Source organism: Tribolium madens, unplaced genomic scaffold, assembly GCF_015345945.1.
Source record: "Tribolium madens isolate multiple individuals breed KSU strain unplaced genomic scaffold, Tmad_KSU_1.1 Scaffold_91;HRSCAF=231;Tcas5.2_LG7, whole genome shotgun sequence".
Classification (NCBI taxonomy): domain Eukaryota; kingdom Metazoa; phylum Arthropoda; class Insecta; order Coleoptera; family Tenebrionidae; genus Tribolium; species Tribolium madens.
In genome coordinates, this window is record NW_025401063.1 from 15,969,490 (window position 1) to 15,987,001 (window position 17,512).

Sequence of the window (17,512 nt, forward strand, 5' to 3'; positions counted from 1 at the left end):
TTAAATTTTTCATTAAAAAATGTCAATGCAAAATAAATGTCAACTTAATTCGAATTAGTTTAAGGAATTAAATTAATTAATTAAAATTAAATTCAGAAGAATTCAATTTTCATTTCGCGTCATTTTCACTTTGTTCGACTGTACATTTGTGAACCGACTGCATAGGACCCTCAAAGACGCACCGAAAGCTTCCAATATAGTGTTAGCTTCGAGAATCTGTTGCTCAACCCATGTCGAAACTCCACTGGTGACTGAACATAAATACTGAAGGATAAAGCGAGTGTTTTCCGTTTTTCCAGCACCGCTTTCTCCACTTATAACCAAGCTTTGGTTCGTGTGACCTTTTCCACTCGGATCTGCTTGAAGAGAGGCGTAAGCTGCTTCCGCCAATGCGAAAACATGTGGCTCGTGTGCCCCTAATTTTTTCCCCTGGTATTTACTCACGTATTGCTGGAGGACAGATGGTTATTCAATTAGGCTTGAATTTTAATTCGAGTGTATTTTGATATTATGTTTTACTTCGCGACGGTTTCAGATTTCAGCAAAGAATGAGGGGATTAGACGAAATTTTGAGATTAGATGAAATTTGAGGAATTAGTGATGGCAGGTGTGTGATATCGTGCAGGTGCAATGATTCTTACATGATTTTTTTTTTAATAATTCCCAAGAGAAAAGTCTGATGCGTTTCCTTTTTTTAACATACAACCTCATTACTGATTTCAGACAGTACAATTACTAAAAGCAGTCGCCGGAACGCAAGAAGTTCCCACTGTATAATTTTTACTAGATAGTAAAAATCTCTGATTTAAAAATAATAAATGTGTATAAATAAGTGGTTATTTGCGAAATAAATATGACAAAAACATGCAATAAACTACCGACAAACTAATGTTTTTTCTTCTACTACTTACAACATTAATTTTTTTTATCTATTTGAAAAATACATTAGTATCTAATGAATTTTAAACATCATTGGTGTTTGAGATTCAAAATTTTAAATGAATAAGTTGGAAAAATAAATTGATTTTTGTGGATTTAATGAGCTCTCGGGAGAATTAAAAGAAAATTAGGAAAATAATGACCACTACAGCGGAAATTTTTAATTAAATGACAAAAAGCAAGTTGGAAAACACTTTTTTTCTTTGATTTTCTGCATTTTTAATTTCTAGAGCAGGTTTCTTAATATCGAATTATATTTGTTATTAATTATTAGTTTCGTTATAGATATAAACAAGATGGATATAAATAAATAAACAAATACGATTTATTTTTTATAATCTTTAATAGTAAACAGATAATTTGAGCATGACAACTTAAAACGGCAAATTAAAAAAAAATGTATGTGTGTAGTAATACACTACACTGGCGGACTCGGAATTTTGAACGATTTGTCATTCAACTATGTAAAACGGGCCTTAGGCAACTAACCCCGCTTTCGGTTTTTGTAATTTTTATCCTGATAACTAGAGAAAAAAGGACAACAAATCAAAATTATTTATTAAATTTATATAAAAACACGTATTGCTGGCATTATTGTTTCAGAAAATCGACGCCAAAAATAAATTTCAACTAAAACTTTCAAATTTTAGTTTTAAACGTCAATCATAATGACAATAAAGCGTGGCTTACATTGAGATTTTTTGAAATGACATAAATGTATTATCTCTTGTACTATCAGTGTTATTCATTTTGGTTCGTTTTTTGATTTTTTCATTGCAACGCAAAATGTGTAAACTATACAGGCTGTTCCGGCTAAACCCCATACTAGAAGTTTTGGAAGTTGTAATAATGATATTTATTTAAAATTTTGTTTAGAGTCATAATATGGGTTACGTCCTACTTAATGAAAATATTTTCAAGATGGCGGTACTTCCGGAAGTGGGTATCAACTGCGGTATTTTATATACAGTATGTCCCCGGATTGGGTTTACAAGAGGAAATTTGTTTTATCTTTTACGTCAAAACTGCAAAGGGAAAACATTTTTTGCTTCACCTGAGTTTACACAAGTTAAATAACAAAAATATTCGTGAAAAACATAATTTTAATAAATAGCAACTCAAAGAAACAGCTTTAAGATAAAAAACAAAATCATTTTTAACAAGAACTAGAGCTTATTCCATATCTGGTAGCAAACTCACAGTGACAGAAAAGACACTTGGAGTGCGCCCACTTGGTAAAGATAGAAAAAATACATGGGCGTACTTTTTTTTCTCTAAAAATTTTGAAGACAAGGATTGTTAGGAATATCATTTTTGAAAATTCTTTTCATGTGTTAACAATTTAATAATTTGTTCATCATTCTTCATCTTATGTACGAGTACCTACTTGTTATAATTTTTTAAAGAATAACAGTGGTTTTGAAATATTATTTCATACGACGCCTATGAACAATATTTTTTTTAATAGTAAACATATGTTTATTGTCAAAATTCAGTCATTTTTGACAACGCTAGTTCGCCACCAGATTTGGAACAAGCTCTATCATTATTTAATTAATAAATTAATTGTCAAAGTGACTTATAATTGTCAAATAAATAAAAAAAAAGCAGAGAAAAATCAAGAGAAAAATTAACTTTTCTTTTCACTGAATTAGTATAGTGAAGTTTTAAATACAGATTAGCTCGTTTCAGGTGAAGCAAAAAATGGTTTTTCTAATTGCACTCGGGTAGTGTAGTAGTAGTCTTGTAAACTCAATCCGGGAACATACAGTATACTGATTTTGTCGATATAAAAACTAGACAAGAAGGTTTTTGTTGAAATCGTTTTTTATTAATTTTATGGGGCAATTTTTTTGTTGTAATTTTTTTTTTTGTGTTTTCTGATTAGTTAAGGAATTGAGGATGAAACGTGGTTCACTGTATATATTTTTGTAAAACGAGAGGAAAACAATATTACTGTCACGCTCTAAGCTAAGTATTTGAATAAGATTCGTTTAATTTATGTCAGTTTTTAATTAATTTTAATTCACATATGTACTTTGTGACAAGGAGTTGTCAATCATCACTGTGTATACTTCTGTATAATTAATTAATATATACAGGGTGCTTTACAACTCGCGCCCCAGAAAAAGATGCCAAGAAGATAAGAGGGACATAAAAAATGTTTAAAAATTCTTACTTTCAATTGTTACTTTTTGACATTTGACTGCTTTTTTAAGTCCTATCACATTGGCGGTTTTATTTATTTGACAACTGTATGCCACTTTGACAATTACTTTATTAATTAAATAATGATAGTTTTTGTTAAAAATAATTTTTATTTTTATCTTTATCTTAGAGCTGTTTCTTTGAGTTGCTATTTATAAAATTATGTTTTTTACAAACATTTTTGGTATTTAACTTACGTAAACTCATTTGTCAAAGTAACATCATTGTCAAAATAACAAAACCACCAATGTGATATAGGACTTAAAAAGCAGTCCAAAATCAAGAGAAAAATGAACTTTTCTTTCTACTGAGTTAGAATAATGAAGTTTTAATTACAGATTTCGTTTCAGGTAAAGCAAAAAATGTTTTTTCTTTGCAGTTTTGGCGTAAAATCAAAGATAAAAAAAAATTTCCTTTTGTAAACTCAATCCGGGAACATACTGTAGAAAGCTATGTTTTTATTATGTTTTTGGATTACTCAAGTGATTTTGAGAGAGTTTTCATCAACCTTCCCCAAATTTTTCCAAACGTAATGATTTTTCCAATTATGAATAGACCAAAGAAAAATCTAACTGTAGAGAGTGTTGTTGGCCCACGTTTGTTGAACATTGATTATTTAAAAATATATATATATTTTGCATGATATGGACAAGAACTTTAAAATATTACTCCAGTTTTTGACTTTTTATTTTTTTGTTCTATTTTTATATTATTATTAAAATTAAAATGCTTCCATTTATAAAGGAATTCCATGTAAAAGATGGTTTGCAGGTCTTGGTACAGATATATTAAAAAGCTCATTAGTCTCTAATTTTTAAATTCCTCTCCAAACAAAGGAAGTTTTCTATGCAAGGAAAAGAAATAAAAAATTGTTTCCATTGTGTTGTGGTATTTCATATCAATGCATAAATAATAGATAGGTATATTTTAATACCGTGCGATCAAAAAGAAAATAAATTAGAGTAGTCGGTGATTAAAATCCTTCAGATGGCAATTCTGATTTTTGACATCAAATGTCAGCGGAAACTTTGACAAGTTTGCGTTTTATTCATTTTGAGTGAAATAATGTTCACTTTAGAGTAGAAAATTTTTATTGTTACAAGTTACAAAAATACTGTACAAGACGAAAACGGTGAATGGTCATTTTCAGTTTCAGTTCCAGCCAACATGTTGCCAACTGTAGAGTATTAATCGTCGCCTAATTTAATTTTTTTTTTGATCGCACGGTGTGAAAATAAAACAATCCCAACTTCCGAATGAAAACTTTCCTCCTGTGTGGTAAAAGCTCCTTCGATGATATTTGATAGCAAGTTCCTCTGATAACAAATTTGCAAAACTATAACGGACATCCGCCCCTGTCGCATAATTCAATAATACTCGTATCTTTTACTGTGATAGTGCCAAGACAAGTCCAAAGAACATGCAAGATAATAATAACACAAATATTTACTCTTATTTATTCACTATCAAAACAAAGAAATCCCGTATAATTTTCCAGCAGTAAACAACTCATTACATGCATATATAAAATAAAACGGTATACATTTATGGAAAAAAGCCTCTCATGAATATTCCTCTCAAGCACCATCATGATTCAATAGAGACAATTTTCAACTTGCTGCGTGCCTGGAAGTCTCTTTCACTGTTAAAATTTCATTAGAATAATTTTACAAGAGGAAACAAAATCCACCATAAGTGGGCATTGTCTCCCCACAATCTTTTTATTCCACCCGTATGACCATACAATGCGTTTTGACATTACGATAAAGAAGAGGTTCTTTATTAAACCGCTTGCCAGCAACCGTTTACAATCGGATGGTTCATTCAAGTCTCCTCTGTCTCACTCCGTTTTCGGCGTTTGCCATAGTTTATCTTTATTTATACGCGTTGGGGTGGCCACCGCCTTGATCAATACAGCCCCTCGGTATTATCAACCTACCCCTTCTCTAACCTATATTATGACGACCGAGACAATCACACGTGTAACACTCCTGTTTTTTGCAAAGTTAATTTCACAGGGCGACAAAAAAAAGTTATGTCGTGACAACTTGACAAATTTTATATCATTTTGTTCGTCTCAGTGAGACAAATCAAATGCACTAAAAAAAATTTCAAAAAGTCCACACACTTTGAACTAATTAATTTTTTTCTAATTTAAATGAATTTAAAATACTTTAACTTTAAAAAATCATTACTCAATAACTATTAAGCCGATTTCCTTCAAATAAAAACCATTCTTAAGGGATGGCCTTGCCCTTTAGAAAGATATGAAATTTGAAATTGAATATTGGCAAACTTTTCTTCGAACAGTGTTCGAAGATGTTCGAAGTAAATCGAAATAATCTAAGAAAAAACCTACGAGTATTTTTTTTTCTTCGTCACCATCGTGTAGAGCATCTTTTCATTAGTAAGAATCCAAATTTTTTAAATAATATACCGGGTAGTTTTCAAGATATGATTTTTTGAAGTTAAGGTTTGCTAATCAAGCATTGCGTTAATGTTAATCTTACTTAAAATTGCATTTTTATAAAAGTATTTGTTTTAAGACTCTTCTTTTGCTTAAAAATCGTCAATTGCACCTTCTTTGTTCTAATTAGAATAAACAAAAACTGTTTCTTTACTTAAAACAAATAAATAGTACCTACGTACTAATTAAAGAAAATAAAGAGTTTTTTTGGTGTAAAAATGACCACTGATCATTGAGCAAAGAGGATCTAGAAGTTTAAGGCACGAGCCTTAAATATAAGGGCAAATCTTTTTCAAATCAAATCACATTCCATTTCGATTTTGACTTGTTCACTTTGTTCTAGCTTTCTGAACTTTTTTTTGAAAATGTTCTGAGCAAATGCTTTTTCAACATTTTCGAGTGATGTTAAATCCAATAAGTCATCTGATTTATTTTGTTGGTACATTCTACGATTAGCTTTAGTTAGCTTCTAGGTAGTACCTAGTTGTTGTGATAACAGTTGCACACGAAGCAACTGACTTATTGCATTCAACATCAGTAGAAAGTGATGAGAAAGCATTTGCTGAGAATATTTTCAAAAAAAAAGTTCAGGTAGCTAGAACAAAGTGAACAAGTTGGAATCTGAATGGAAAGTGATTTAATTTGAAAAAGATTTGCCCTTAATTTTAAGCTACTGCTTTAAACTTCTAGATCCTTTTTGCTCAATGATCAGTGATCATTTTTAGAACAAAAAAACTCTTTATTTGCTTTAATTAGTACGCAGGTACTCTTTGTCTGTTTTAAGTAAAGAAACAGTTTTTGTTTATTCTAATTAGAACAAAGAAGGTGTAATTGACCATTTTTAACAAGAAAAAGAGTCTTAAAACAAATACTTTTATAAAAATGCAATTTTAAGTAAGATTAACATGCATTTCTCCTATATGGAGCAATGTTTGATTAGCAAACCTTAATTCCAAAAAATCATATTTTGAAAACTACTCGGTATATTCTTTTGAAAATTTGGATTACAACTAATAAGGAGATGCTCTACACGATGGTGATGATGAAAAAAAATTTACTCGTAGGGTGTTTCTTAGATTACTTCGAACTTCTTCGAACATTGTTCGAAGAAAAGTTTACCAATATTCAATTTCAAATTTCATATCATTCTAAAGGGCAAGGCCATCTCTTTAGAATGGTTTTTATTTGAAGGAAATAGGCCTAATAGTTAGTGAGTAATGATTTTTTAAAGTTAAAGTATTTTAAATTCATTTAAATTAGAAAAAAATTATTTAGTTCAAAGTGTGTGGACTTTTTTAAATCTTTTTTAGTGCATTTGATTTGTCTCACTGAGACGAACAAAATGATATCAAATTTGTCAAGTAGTCACGACATTACTTTTTTTTGTCGCCCTGTGTTTGTTTAACACGAGGCGTGGGAGGCCAAAGGATGTTGGATGTTACAACGCGAAATTAAACTCTTTTGCAAATGATTGGTGACACACAATGCCCGGAAATCTCGCGTGTTACGAATGCTAATCGTTAATTTGAAAAAGTTTTGTTTGCTTACTTGAGAGTAGATGTCAATGTCCTTGTAAGGGTTGACTGCGACGAGGATTGAGCCAGTGTATGTCTAAATCTAATTAAGGAAAATACTAGAAAATACTAGGAAAAGGGGTTGTAACTGATTATTTCGCACTAGTGATGATAAGACTCTGGTTTGTTTCAAACTCGTTGCGCTCAGATCAAAAGCAAAGAAGAGTAATTATAAAAGCACATGTCTTCCTGTTTGTCTTATACAAAGGCTCTCCTAGTTTTAATTCAGGTCAGTTATTAAATTTTTAGAATGACCAGTCAAGTAAGTATTGATTTGATAATTTTTTAAGTATATAAGTTACCGAAATAGAAATTATTGTATTTATTTCGTTATAATTTAACAGAGATATCCAGCTTTATCAGAAAATAGATTCTGGATTCCGATGGTGTTACATTAATTATTTCTTAATTTCCGCCCTTTCCGACCCTATTACGGTTTGTAGTCGGTATTTGGCGAACCCCAATATTTAATTTTTCAGTGAATGATTTGATTGTGAGACCAATATTTATTGAGTCAGGTTCCGATAACAGTGATTAAACACTACCGAAATTTTTGTGTTTACATAGATTTGTGACAAATTGAGTGAGTCATTTACTATTTAGAGTGACTTATTTCTCCGTTGATAAATTATCTTAACATGCATCAAAAGAGAATTTACAAGTTTAAATTTTTTAAAAACTTTACAATATATTTTTCTTTTCATAAGTTAATAAGCTAAAACTACACTCTTAAAAAGTATGACTATGTAAAATAAGAAAGAAAACAGAACTTATTTTGTCTTTTTAGATACAGGGTGAGTCATTTATTTTATAATAAAGACCCTAACGGATTTTCAGACGCAACCCAAAATATATTCTCACAGATAACTTGGCTTTTGTTATGTTTGAAAAATTTAGATTATTAATTTAAATCAAAGTATCTAGTTGTTGATATTTCATTCATGACACCGACAAGTTTTAACACTTCAACTTTTTTCCTTTTCTTTCAAAATGTACTCAAACGACGTAAAAACTGGTATGATCTTTATACGGGTGTCCGGAAAGTCGCACACCTCGTGACACTGTATCATCGGGCGGTACCTTAGACAACAAGAATAATACTAGTAATAGTTTATACATTTTTAAAGAGTGTACAAAAATTATTAATAAGATTCAATTTTCTCTTTCAAACCCTAAACGTTTGGCGGAACTTAATGATGACGAAGTTGTTGTCAACACAACAAATTTTTATAAGAACGACATAGTCAACAAAGCTTTTTCCAGTAAATTGGCATCACTTGTTAAAAATTTGTACATAAAAGAGAAACTAAAGACAACAAAATCTGTAAAAGAATTTGCAGAATTTTTAATACTCGAATGAGTTATCACCTAGTTTTCCTAATGTCATAACTGCTCTTTTACTATATTTAACTCTGCCTTTTTTAGATTTCGCTAAAATGTCAATTTTTGTCTGTAAGTCGAAAACAAAAGACGATAGCGGAATGCGGTTTTAACCAATATTATTTTGTCAAAAAATGAGCTCCAGAATGTATCACTCGTTTTTGGCTAAACATCTTAGTTTCGGAGATTCCCTATTCGGACATCCAAAATGCAGCACCCTGTACACACCATAGGACGCCAATTTATGAAAACTATCAAAGCTATCATAAATATCTATGTTTATATTTTTGAAAATTTTCAAATAGTTTATCATTTATCAGTCAGTGGTATCGGTATTTTGGATTGAGTCTGAAAATCGGTTAGAGTCTTTATTATAACGGGTATTTATTTAAATTTGGCGTCATAGTTGGCGGTGATACGAGGGTGTTGTAAACAGACCACAATTTTTAATACGCCCGTGTCAAATGTCAGATTAATAACTTTCAATACGATGATTCGTTCACAACCAAACTTTCATGGCTAGCTTTGACGCCAAATTTTAAAAAAGCACCCGTTATATGACTCAAAATGGAAGTTGTTACAACTGAGAAAGTTTTCCAATAAACGTCAGATAAATGCCGCCAACTTTACTGAACAATTCAGTTTAAAATACAAATAATTTGTTGATATTTTCAGTGTTGTATTATAATTCTAAACAAAGGGGGAGTCTAGAAAATACAAAAACATGTATTATGAAGAAAAAGAAGTGTATGCATATGCATCCACCTTTAAACTAGAGTTAAATAAAACGCAATTTTTTGTAAATCTTAATATGTACAAAAGAAAAATGAAAAACTGTTAAACTATTATTTTATTGTTACTACAAAAACACTTTTTTTATGTAATTTAATTGTTTGTTTGTTTAATCAAAATCCATTTATATTTTTTCTACAGTTTTGTATAATTTCTATTTTAATTTTTAATCACTACATTACATGAAATGTCTTAAGAAGCTTCGAGTAATATTTTTTAATTTGTTAATATGAGTATTAAATGGCTTATTGTTTTGAATTTTTTTTGATAAATTTTGCCTGGAAAAGGTAACGTAATTTTGTAGCATATAGGTACAGGGTGGACAATTAAAGGACAATTGGAACATAATGACTTAATTATTATTAATGGTACAACGCAAGTAGTTTGTCGTTCTAGAACACTTGTTAAATATTTTATTAAAAAAAAATCAATCGCTCAAAAAATGTCATAAGCTTCGCTCCTCCTCCAAACAATTATTGTCTTCGATCGGTAAAATGTCCTTACCATTCTTGATGCTTAATATACACTACTTCAAAAAATTAAAGGAACAAAAAATCTTCCTAATTTTTTTGGTGATTTTTGAAAGACTAACTCATCGAGCTTTTTAAAAATTACTAAAAAAATTAGGAAATTTTTTTGTTCCTTTAATTTTTTGTGGAGTAGTGTACTATTGGGTTGTTTTCTGGTTGCCAATATTATTATCCAATTATTATTTTCAACTATGCAATATATTGGACGACCGTACTCATTTTTTTTTTTCAAATGACAACCTACAATTTTGCCAAATTCTTGTTTATCAAATACTATAAAACCATATTTTGTTTTTAGTTTTAATTGCAGTAATGCAAAGTTATTAAATATTGTTTAAAAAAAATGAACATTTTTGTAATTTTCAAATTGTGTGTAACTTTAAATGGACATTCCGTACACCTCAACATTTTATACCTCTTAAAGTATAAAAAATTACATGAACAATAAAAAAATTCATGTTTATTTAGACAAACAAGAAGAAAGTGCGTATTGTAGTGATTACTAATGATAAGTGATAAAATTTAAATGAGCAAAAGTTGCTGGGAATTGTACATATTATTTTTCTTCTTTCAAACTTTGTTCACTCGAGTCGCCCTATTCGTTTGTCGTAAAACAATGCAAACCGATTAAGGATTGCTTTTATTGTTGATTAGTACCCTGAATGCGGCTTAAAAATGCTTAAGCCTGTCATCATAACAATCAACGCCCTCGGATTCGATAACTTGACAGAATGGAACGATATGGAGTTAACGAGGGTATTTTATGTCAGTTGCAAGGGAGTAATATCGCGTCATATGGAACCCCAGAAGCCAATGATTTAACTTTCTATCGCAATGAGATAACTTTTGTCTCATCTGCTAAATATGTAACTCTTTTTCTCGAGCAATCTGGTGTCGGAAAAAACGACCTTCGAGACAGTTCTGCGCTTGATGATTAAGAACCGAAATTTCTTAAATCGTTCCTGAATGAATCACCCCGATCAATGGATATTTCTAGGTCAAAAAACCTATAAGGTTGAGTCATTAAGATCAGTTCCGGTAGCTTCAATCTGACTAACATTGAAACCGGAGTTAGATTCCTCCTGACGTAACATCGTGACAATGACATTCACGCAAATCGGAAATCGATGCGAATTGGGCGAGAGTTGCCCGAAATGGAATTTTATTTAGTTTTTTCAGTCGGGATGCAACACATTTGAAATATGTATGTTTATACAGGGTGTCCCAGAGCTCTTCGATTACTCTGACAGTAAAGAAGATAACGAAATGCGGTTTCTTTTGGACGATAGACATTTATTTTTTCTATGGTTTAAAAATATTTTCATCATTATAGGTAATTTCGTTATAGGGTGGCGCAACAAAGTTATATTTTTTTTATGGAACACCAGGTATATTATGCGCTTATTTGAAAGAGTTTTTAATTCTAAGAACATGCATACTAGGTTTTATGGGTCTATCATCGGCCGTTTTATGGGCAATTTTATGAAAAAAAGTACTTGACAAGTAATTGACATTTTAGCGAAATCTAAAAAAAATCATATCTTCGTTATTATAGAAGACACAGATTTGAAATAAAGACATTATACAGGCACTTTTTAACATTTTTTTCAGTTGTTTGTTTAGCCGTAATAAAATAAACTTGTATTTTTTTAAATGGGAGTCATAGATGGTTGTCATTTTTAAAAAGCTTGTTTTTTTCTTACCTAAAAAATATATATTTGTAACAAATTATTTTAATACACTTTTAGCAAAAAATTATCTTTGATTTTTATTCGCAGTTGGCTATGAAAAAATGTTGCATTTTCAATTAAAAGGATTTAAACTATATTATTCAACCAGTGTTACTAATAAAAGAGTTTTCCAAGTACTAAGTAATGAAAAAAATGCAAAATAAATTGTAAATCAACTTATTGGCGACTAATAACATTTCTTTGTTTTTAAACAAGCTAACATTACCATTGTAACTTCTAGTGATACATAGAGGGTTGTAAAAAAAAGCCGCTTTATTCTTCAATAAAATACAGGGTACGCCAGAACTCGCGCCCCAGAGAAAAATTACATATACAGATCCCAGGAACATGGGAAAAAGGTTACAAAAATTTTATCTATAAAAATTTCGAAGTTATGAGTGTTTAAATTTTGCATTTGACTTTATTTGTTTCTTTTGGAAAAATACTTTTTTTGCTATAGGCTATTAGAAGAGAAAACAAACAAGCTGAGTCCTAAATTGCAACTCTGTTCAATGTTATTTGTGGCTTTTATTGGCAAAATTTTTGTACTTTTACTAAATAATTTTAAAAAAACATATACAAGATCATGAGTATCATAAATGTCAAAATTTTTTGACAGATAGAATTTTTTTAAAATTTTGTTCATGTTCCATATCTTATCTTACTTGAAATTTTTCTCTGGGGCGCGAGTTCTGGCGCACCTGTATATTTTATATGACACAAAAATGACGATATGGCTATTCAAATACCCAAATTCCGTCTATGTGAAACGTTATCCTACTTCCATTAGATCACCAAAAAAATGTTTTTTCTAATTGTGTTGACTGTTGACACATTTGTTTTTCCTATTTTTTGATTTTTTAAAAATATGTAATAATTTTGTTCTGAAGCGCTCGGATATTTGTTCAATGCTTCTACCGTATCGTATTTTTTAAATCTTTATAATTTTATCTATTTTTTCAGCTATTTTACAGTTCACAAAACTCTTATTGATTATTATTTACACATTTGGAGTGAAATAGTTTTTCCATGGCCAACTATTATCAAACAAAATATGTATTTAATTTTTTTAAGTATAATTATAAAAAAATATTCTGTTACAAATATATATTTTTAGATCAGAAAAAAACAAGCTTTTCAAAATTGCCATAACCGCCTATGATTTCCATTAAAAAAAATGCAAGTTTATCTTATTACGGCTAAACTAAAAACTGAAAAAAAATTTTAAGTACATTATTAAATTCCTCGTAAAAAGTGCCTGTATAATGTCCTTATTTCAAATTCGAATCTTCTATAATAACGAAGATATGAATTTTTTTAGATTTCGCCAAAATGTCAACTTTTGTCTGTAAGTCGAAAACAAAAGACGATAGCGGGATGCGGTGTTAACCAATATTATTTTCTCAAAAAATTAGCCCCAGGATCTATCACTCGTTTTTTGGCTAAACATCTTAGTTTCGGAGATTCCCTATTCGGACATTCAAACTGCAGCACCCTGTACAATAATAAAACAGTTAAAGTTTAGACCTCCAAACCCTAGGTTTTTTAGAAAGCTTATTAAAAGCTCTAGACGATAAAGTAATAACATACAGGGTGTTTCATTTGAAAAAAACAAGATAACTGATATTTTGCGAATGTTAACACTCTGCAGTAGTTGTAAAAGGTTGATCGAATTTCAACCATAATAATTTAAGACCAGTAAAAATGGTTGCAATTGTTTTTATTCACTTTTTCTTTCTAGTAAAGCCGCTGCGATTTTTCAAAATTGCCCATAAATGATAAATGGTCCATGATAGACCCATAAAACCTTATATGGATATTCTTAGAATTCAAAACTCTTTCAAATAAGCGCACAATATACCTGGTGTTATATACTTACTTACTTACTTACTTTGTTGCGCCACCCTATATAAGAATTACCTATAATGTCGAAAATATTTTTAAACCATAGAAAAAAATAAATGTCTATCGTCCAAAAGAAACCGCATTTCGTTATATTCTTTACTGTCAGAGTAATCGAAAAAATACAGACCTCTGGGACACTCTATATGTATGAAATATTCCTCAAAGGATACGTAAATGCGGTCTTTTTCGTATCGCACTTTCAGATTCTTGTTTATCACTTCTTCATCGAGGATTGTCAGCCTTGTCATGTCCGGGACGCCATCGTCGGGCATCGAGCCTGAAATAAATGCAATTATCAATAAAGCATTGAAATATGCGCTTGTTATTCGAATCAGGCGTCATTGACATTGCTGTTTATTGTGTTAAAGCGGCGAAAATCGCTGATGTCTTTCTTTGTAAAAAGACCTGTTTGAAATAGAAGATTGATTAAAGGTTGCACCAGCTGATGGCTCGAAGGCCTGGGGCAGCGGCACGTGGCGGAAACATCTGCTCGTCTCGTCCAGGTCTTTAGCTGATTGTTAAGATGTTGTTTGGAATTTAGCCAAACTACCTGGTTTTGATGGTTTCAAAGCAACCACAGATGGTTTAATTTAGAAAATGTCGGATTTAGGGGACGGAAGATGACTAAGGGGAAAGAAATGCGAAAGTCTAAGGTAAAATTGAACCGTGAAACGTATTTGTGATAGTGTCAAAGGTGGCAATGAAATAGGATCAAGTTTGTGCTGTAAACATTTTCGAGAGTTCGAAAGGAAAACACCTGCACTGGAATTAATGTATTCAACGCAAATTAACCTCTGTCATTGTACACCCATTACTTTAAATATAGATGCAATTAGGGTTCCATTTTCAATTTTTCCGGTTGTTGAATGACCTTAAACGCATTTTTACTTTTAAACTTTTAACCTTTAAAGCTTTTTTATTCTCAATTTAGAAGTATAAAATGTGTTTAATGACATTTAAAATATAACGCAAGTTTCCCAAATAAAGAAACAAAGTAAGAAAATCGTTAATACTTTAGCCAGAAATCGTTACAACTTTCACTAAATTCAGTCCTTGGAAGAAACGAAAATATATGTGAAAGATTTTTTTTCTAAAAGTTCAAAATGATAACTGGTCTATACCATATATTTTTAAAATTCAAAAAAAAACTATCTTATAGTTGAAGAATAGTTATTTATGAGACGATTACAAGTTTTATAAGTTACAAATATGAGTAAGTTACACAAGAAAAGGCCCAAGAAACGGGCTCGGTGGGGTACTTTTTTTGTGATTCATTTGTAATGACACACGTGTATTAAACAAAGTATAAACAATAATTATTCTCATTTTGCCCGGTTTTTTATAAACCTTAAATGAGTTTTCTAGGGACTTTCGAGAACGTCAAACTTTTAAAACTCCTTTTTCAATATCGAAACATAAAATCTCACTTCAGATTCAGTAACCATATTTGTAATGACATTTAATACACAGTATTTCAAAACTCGCGCTCTAGAGAAAAATGCCAAGTGAAACAAGACTTCAGGGACATGGAAAAAATGTTTAAAAAATTCCTTCTACAAGAATTTCAAAATTATAACTATGATGTTTAATGTTATTTGTGGCTTTTTTAGCTAATTATTTTTTCGTACCTTTACTGAAAAATTATGAAAAAACATACCTAAACAATAAATACACATAAAAAAGGTTTAATGTCAAACAATATATCGGGTGTATCAGAACTCGTGCCTAGGAAAAAAATTTCAAGCAAGATAAGATACCAGGAACATGGAAAAAATGTTTAAAAAATTCTGTCAAAAAATTTTGACATCTATTTTTTGACATTTAACATTTTTTTATGTCTATTTAATGATACTGATGATCTTGTATAGTCGTTTTTATATTAATGTGCAGCAAAGTAGTTGTTGAAAAGGATCATTTTAAGTTGGCGACTATGCGAAAATTCAAACAATCTTAACCTCAATCTTCCCTAAAAATAATTTTTTCAAATAAATGGGTACCCCAGTTAGTAAAAAATAATAACATTAACAACGTGACATGAGTTTGTTATGAACGGACCACATTTTTTCATACGTTCGACGAGGTGTCAAATGTTAGATTAATAACTTTCAATACGATGGTTCGTTCACAATCAAACTATCATGGGTAGCTTTGATGCCAAATTTAAAAAAAAAACACCCGTTAGAGTCAAACATTTTTTTCATGTTCCTGGTGTCTATCTTACTTGACATTTTCTCTGGGGCCCCAGTTATGAAACACCATGTATATTGCGAGTTTTCTAAAGAGAAAAACAAGATAATTTCTTCATTTGTCAACTATAAAGTACTAAAAAGGCTGAGTAATCTCAATTTATGGCGAAAAAACGAAAACATATTTCAAAGAATTTTTTTATTAAGTAGTACAAAATAATATTGATTTACTACTTATTTTAGATGTTTAAGATTTAATAAAAAAAAATTTTATGATTGAGTATATAAAATAATAATTTTAAACATTAGATAAAAATTGGTAGACTTGATATTTTTTAAAATAAGGTCATTCGGAAAATTTTGTTCTCAATTTTTTTCCTATTATTTTTTGGGAAACATAAACACGTTTTAATCATTGTGTTAGATCGAGTATTAGATACTTTATTTTTTCAAAATGTTATTACTAATGCTTTTCTTCTTTCAAATTTTTATACTTAATTTTTTACAAAAAAACGTTGAACCAAATTGACAATAATAAAAACTTTGCAATTAATTAATAATTGAAAGTCAGTGAAATAATTTAAATATGTCCACAGTAAAAATCAACAAAACAACAGAACTTCTCTCAAAATCTATTTATATCAAAGGTATAATCAATTCAACGCTATTTTTAACTTGATGTTCGTAAAGAAATAAAATTTGTATGAATCAATCTTGGTTCGTGGCCAACAGAGGATATAAATTTTATTTATCGTGTGTTTCAGCAGCTGTGTAACTAACTTTCTACCAACTTACTAACACATTTTGTTTTTTTTAATCATTCATGATTTCGGTTTTGCCTGAAAAAAAAACTCATTTCGATTTTCCCTCAATGAAATTTTTAATTCCCAAGATAATACAAAGCGGAAATCATTAAAACAAATGAATCAAAGTTTAAAAGTTTGGCTTCAAATAGGATTAAAACAAATAACCCACAGAGCCACAGGGAAAAAAAGGATAATTATTATTTAAAAATCTGATTTTTAAAACATTCAATTAAGTACAAAATAATTCCTGATAATCTAATGATCATCAAAAATTGTTTCAATAAATACCACCTTCTATTTGTATTAAAAAAAAAAATGCCAGGTCATATGCACAAAATTTGTATTTTTTTAATTATTATAATTCAATTTTTTTTCTAATTGTGAGCAAAACAAACTCATAATGCGTATAATAATCACATTTTATCATTTTGATGACGAATACGCCCTTCCACCCCAGGATAAATCGACATTAATAATTTTTCCAAACGCTCCCCCATTTACCTAAATGAGGTAAAATATGTGCCAAATTTCGAGAGCAATGTAAACCTCTAAATAAACCCTATCCCTAGGTGTGTGCTATAAAAAAACGAAAAACAAACTGCACCCACTCCCTTCGCAATTTATTATATTTTTTTTACTCAAAAATATAATTTAGAAATAAAAACTGTTTAGTGGATATTTGTGTCAGAAAAATGACCCTTTGAATTAATAGAAGTATAAAAAACATCGTGTTAATAGCAAATGTCAATGCCGCCCTTAAAAACACAGGGGTTGCAAAAATTTCACTTACTCGTTGCAGTAAAATTTAACTCCTGCATTGTATTTATTAATCCTTACAGTGTAGAAAAACTCATTTCAATTGAGAAAATAATTGTGGCGATAAAATTATTAATACACGAACATTTTAAAGAGAGCTTGCACACACCAACACTCAACTAAACAGAACTGAACTAACAACTCGAGAGAACTGAGAACTGGAACTGGAAAGGAAAAAA

General features: G+C 30.0%; 1 protein-coding gene across 1 annotated transcript in view; it reads right to left on the minus strand.

Annotated features, from left to right (window-relative positions):
- Positions 1-17,495, minus strand: part of LOC123012053 (myosin-I heavy chain) — a 54,461-nt gene extending 36,966 nt beyond the window's left edge. Inside the window, exons 1-4 of the mRNA XM_044409826.1 lie at positions 17,308-17,495; positions 13,696-13,802; positions 7,163-7,225; positions 183-450 (exon numbers count right to left, since the gene is read on the minus strand). Coding sequence (XP_044265761.1) covers positions 183-450; positions 7,163-7,225; positions 13,696-13,802; positions 17,308-17,335 — 466 coding nt within the window. The 5' untranslated portion in view covers positions 17,336-17,495. The remainder of the gene's footprint in view (positions 1-182; positions 451-7,162; positions 7,226-13,695; positions 13,803-17,307) is intronic.
- Between the last annotated feature and the right edge of the window lie 17 nt (positions 17,496-17,512).